Source organism: Mus pahari, chromosome 17 (assembly GCF_900095145.1).
Source record: "Mus pahari chromosome 17, PAHARI_EIJ_v1.1, whole genome shotgun sequence".
Lineage (NCBI taxonomy): Eukaryota > Metazoa > Chordata > Mammalia > Rodentia > Muridae > Mus > Mus pahari.
In genome coordinates, this window is record NC_034606.1 from 54549690 (window position 1) to 54554512 (window position 4823).

General features: G+C 49.1%; 1 protein-coding gene across 3 annotated transcripts in view; it reads right to left on the minus strand.

Moving 5' to 3' along the window:
- Window positions 1–4438, minus strand: part of Rabl2b (RAB, member of RAS oncogene family like 2B) — a 9632-nt gene extending 5194 nt beyond the window's left edge. The window contains exons 1-3 of one of the 3 annotated variants that reach the window (XM_021217058.1): window positions 4335–4438; window positions 2786–2939; window positions 681–710 (exon numbers count right to left, since the gene is read on the minus strand). In XM_021217058.1, the coding sequence (XP_021072717.1) occupies window positions 681–710; window positions 2786–2892 (137 nt within the window). In that variant the 5' untranslated portion in view covers window positions 2893–2939; window positions 4335–4438. Of the gene's footprint in view, window positions 1–680; window positions 711–2785; window positions 2940–4292 lie in introns of all 3 variants that reach the window. The other 2 variants (XM_021217059.2, XM_029531119.1) reach the window with 2 other exon arrangements.
- Window positions 4439–4823: the final 385 nt, after the last annotated feature.

Below are 4823 nucleotides of genomic sequence, written 5' to 3' on the forward strand. Positions count from 1 at the left end.
GTGTGAGAGAGAGAGAGAGAGAGAGAGAGAGAGAGAGAGAGAGAGAGAGAGAGAGAGAGAGAAAGAGAAACACTAACAGAGTACCTGGGGAACAGCATCTTGTGGAGCTGGAATATGCTGGACAGGCTAGTGAGCCACGCTGAAGTGACACCAGTGGGTTTGGTATACAGTGGATGGCACCAGTGTCTGGGGCTAAGTCAGGAAGAGAGGAATCAGCTCTGCATTCTCACATGTAGCACTCAGGGGTCCACTTGGGGAACTTTTAAAAGAAGCTCTAAGTTGCAGCCCCTTATTCCCAATCTGTACAACACAACAGGATGAGGGAAAAGCTGATCCCCCGTGCCTTATAAAGCTTCTTCCTACCAACGTTCTCGGCTCTAAGGAAAGAGGTTAAATAATTTACTCAAGGTCAGAGCTAGTGAAGAGGAGGCAAAATTTGTATCCAGTCATTTGATCCAGACTAAGTTCTGTCTGCTATTCTTCTTGCCTCCCTGGTAGAAATCAAATGTAAGTAATTTCTGGCAGCAGCTCTGGATTGTATGGTGTGGTTTGGGTGAACCAGTGAGGAGCCAGTGTGAAGGGAACCCGCTGGTCCTCCCTGGGCTGCTGGACTGGAGGTTATGATGCACGAGAGTGGAAAAAGTCACAGGAACAAAGGACACTGCAAGTCTTAAGGATACAATCCATCCATGAGAAACCTCTCCATGAGTCTGTAAGGGAAATGTATGAGGTCACAGGTCACGTACCATGACCTAGCTTCTTGTCCCTACTTTGTCACCCCGGGGCTGACAACTTGGAAGCCACCTGAGGCTTCCTATCTCTTGTGAACTCTGTCACAGTTTCTAGTCAAGCCTGTACATGGGATTCACCATTACCAAGCCCACAGAGCCAAACCACTGGCGTCGTCCCAACGGTCAATCTGCATGGGGCTCTCTAGCCCGTCACGTCCACCTCACATCCTGCTACACACAGAATTACCCCTCCCTGTGCACAGGGAAACTGAGGCCCGGAAGACTGTAGTCTTCATCTAATAGTCATTTTCTCAAGGCTTTGCCGTTCCTTAGGGTTTAGCTCAAATGCCATCTGAGCAGGATGGTGACTCTGTGATGGTAAGAAGTTTGTACCCCTTCATCCCTCCCTGTTCTGCACAGAGTGCAACATGAACATTAAATTACTGTGGTGATGCTATCAATCGGAACAAAGTGCATGGATGGCACAGCAGTTTGTGAATCCTTAGTCTACTGCTACGTCCCCATGTCCAAGGCAGTGCACTGGTCCCCAGTTAGTACTTGAACACGTGAATGTGAGCACCTGATAAGCTTAATTTAGTACATATTTTGCAGCCATGGGGCAGCTTTGAAACCTTTTCTTGCTATTATAACTACTGACTACCAATCAGTCTATACAGTAAATCTACACAAAACCAACAAACCCTGAAACATTAAAATCATATGTATATAAAAATAGCACACATACATTTTAAATAAGACAAAACCCAGATTTTAACACTTCTATGGTGAATAATTTCAAACGTCAACACGATGAGGTTTAGAATCCCCTGGGAGAGGGGCCTCTGGGCACACACTGAAAACTGGCAGAGAACTCGGGAGTCCCACTGAAACTGAATAAGGTCTTCTCACCCACAGACCTTCCTCTAGACACAGATTCTATCATGGTCTCTAACATCCTGCTTAAGGTATGAAAGGGGTGGGAACTTCTTGTCTTCAAAATGTCTGAGAGGCCAGAACTGTGTTAGTCTTTTGATGTTCTGTTAGCTACTTAGATTTTAGTAAAAACTGCATTAAGTTAGGCTAGTGCTGACTTAGGCCTTCCCTGGGCTTCTCGCCAGTCCAGATTTCCCTAAAGGTCTATCAATTATTAAGCCAACAACTAGTCTCCCCTTGCCTGACACTTCTGTTCTCTGTGTGCACAAAGGGCTACTATTTACTGGGTGATCTTCTAAATCCTTACTTTCAGTGCATGGGATATTGTTGAGGGTAGAGCAACTGTAAGATACTACAGCCGAGCTCCCATGGAAGGTGGCGAAACAAATGTCAATTCAGGAAGCTGGTCCCAAGCTAGCAAGGCCCCTAGAAACCATTCATGGCTCTTTAAGTCTGACGTAGAATGTGAGGTGACTTGAGGGATGAGAGACAAAAGCGGACATTTATGTAGGAGCAACTCTCCCCTCATCCTTTGAAGGCAGAGACGAGCGTGTATCCTCAGCACCGCACCCTGAGTGGGTGAGAGGCAGGTGCTTGATGGAGAGAAGCCGAATGTGGGGAGTTCTATACCTGCACAGGCAGGCTCTGTGCAGAATAATATAGTCGTTCACACCATCATAGTCAACCTTGTTCAACCTTGGGGCAGGGGTGGGGGGGTGTCCCTCCAAGGAAGCATCTTTCCTGCCTTTATTCTACCTGTTCTGTTCCTCTCCCCATTCCCACTGTCCTGCTCCAGCAACCTCTCAACCTCACACAGGTAGTAATATCCCACTTGCCACACCTTCTACTATACCAGTAATTTCCAGGGCGATCCACCCAACAGCTCCTGTGAGGACTCAGAAGGCTCCCTGATTTCTGTCCCTTCGACTCTCTCTCATTTCCTCCTGAACACAGGTATTGACGTGATTTGGATGTCTGCCCATGCACACCTGGGCTCCCATCTCGGCGCCCCCTTGCCAGCTCACAGAAACCACATACATTCTCTCCATCTCTGTAGGATCTTTCTTATCCACCCAGAGCCACTCTGGGGTCGTTTGCTCTTCCCTGATTTTCTTACGTACTTGGACTTGCCCACTGCACTGTCCCCCAAGCAGATGATCTTCACATTCTCATGGGTGTCATACTTCTCCTGGTCCAGCTCACAGTGCCTGCTTCTGTCCCCTGCCATCGGCTCTTGTCGGTAGACGAGTGCCAGCCCTGGAGTCTCGTCACCGTCTGGAAAAGCCGACAAGAGTCCGCCGTTAGAGGTGAGAACTCGCCTCAACTAAATCTGCTTTTTTCTTCTTCCTGAGCAGCTGATGAGAACCCAAGGACACATATCCTGACAACTTGGCCACCGTGCACTGAGCCTGGGGGCTCTATCTCTGTCTCTGGAGTCTCCTGTCATTTCTCATTGCAGAGGGGTTTGGGTCACACCTCTCTTCCTACCTTCCGGACTAGATTTACAAGTTCAGCATATATACATTTTCTTACTTGTAAAACACAAGCAACAAACATCAACAGAGTGCCCAAGTCACAGGGAAATCTGAGATTTGGTAAAAAAAAAAAACAAGCTGACATTAGCTGTACAATCTATGATGCCTGGCCCATATTCATGACCACTTTCCATCTCTGTCCCAATGTTGCCATCAGCATCACAGTCCCTTCACCTTGGTAATTCCTCAAAACTTATACTTATTTTTATTTTGCGGGTGTTCTTTTTAAACCTCTAGTACAGTGGCTTTCAACCTTCCTAATGCTGCAACCAGTGGCTCACATGGTGGTGACTCCCTCAACCATATTATTATTCCAGTTGCTACTTTCATAGCTGTAGTGATGAAAATATCTGTGTTTTCTGATGGTCTTAGGTGTGCCCTGTGAAGAGTGGGTCATTAGACTCCCCAAAGGGTCACACAAGTTGAGAACTCCTGCTCTGTAGTTTTACCTGATTCCTAAATGTAGATGATACAAACAATACCACGTCAAGATTTTGTCCTGCACTGCCTAAACTCAGATATTTAACTGCTCATCAGTTTTGTAAACAGGAGACTAGGCATACAGGAACGTTACACGTTAAACATAAAACTGTAAATTATTTCTATGCACACGTCTCATATTTCCACAAGTATAAGACATGATTACTATTCAGTGTCAACACCAGAGCGTAACATCTCTAGCCCGGTCCACTCGCCTCATATTCAAACACGATTCGGCAAACACTGCTTCGAATGTACGAATGTACAATAATCCAGATTCTTCGCCAGCAGGGCGCACTGCATTCCCACTACAGCCTGACAGGGAGTGGTCCGTTCGAAAGCCAAACCCGGACGATCGACTCACAATGGAAGCCCTCAGTGACTGTCAGTGTCTTCGCGATTTACGGGGGCAAACTCTCTTTCGTGTGACAAACGTTTTTTAGGCGCCCACCAGGCCTAACCCCCATCTCCCGTAAAAGACCCGCGATCTGCGGTCGGCTCTCGGTCGGGTCTCCGCCTTCCCTCCGCCCCACCTCTCGGGCGGGTTCCCCAGACACTTTCGGCTTCGCGAAGGCTTAGAGGGACCCGGGACACCGCAGATGCGCTCGCTCACCACAGTCTCTGGGCCGCCAAGGCAGCCAGCCAGCCGCCTTACCCGCTTACAGGAGACTGCAGTCCCGCAGCGGCTCGGCCGCGTCTCTGCCGCTGCTACGCGACCGCACCAGGACCCCGAGCTGGGCTGTCCAGCAATGGCCTGAAGGACCTCAGCGAGGCGCGGGCTGGCTAGCGCAGTGCCTGTCTGTCTGGCACCTTCCAGGATGCACATCTGTTCTGCTGACCAGGGGATGGCAGAGTGGGTGCCCTGGGCTACTGGTCTGGGGTGGGAGTGGGAACCGCAGGTTGGAGAGGCATCTGGCCAGCAACAGGTTGCTGCAGTATGTGATGCCTTGATAGGATAAACCTAAGCATGTTTCTCGACCTCCCCCTCCCCCATTTAATTTATTTATTCACTTTCCATACCGGTAGCTGCCCCTCCCATCCTACTCCCCCTCACACAGTCCCTTCCCCCATCTCTTCCTTTTCTCTGAGAGGGTGGAGCCCCTGCACACCTTCCCCGACCTTGGGTGTTCTCCCACCCTGGCAC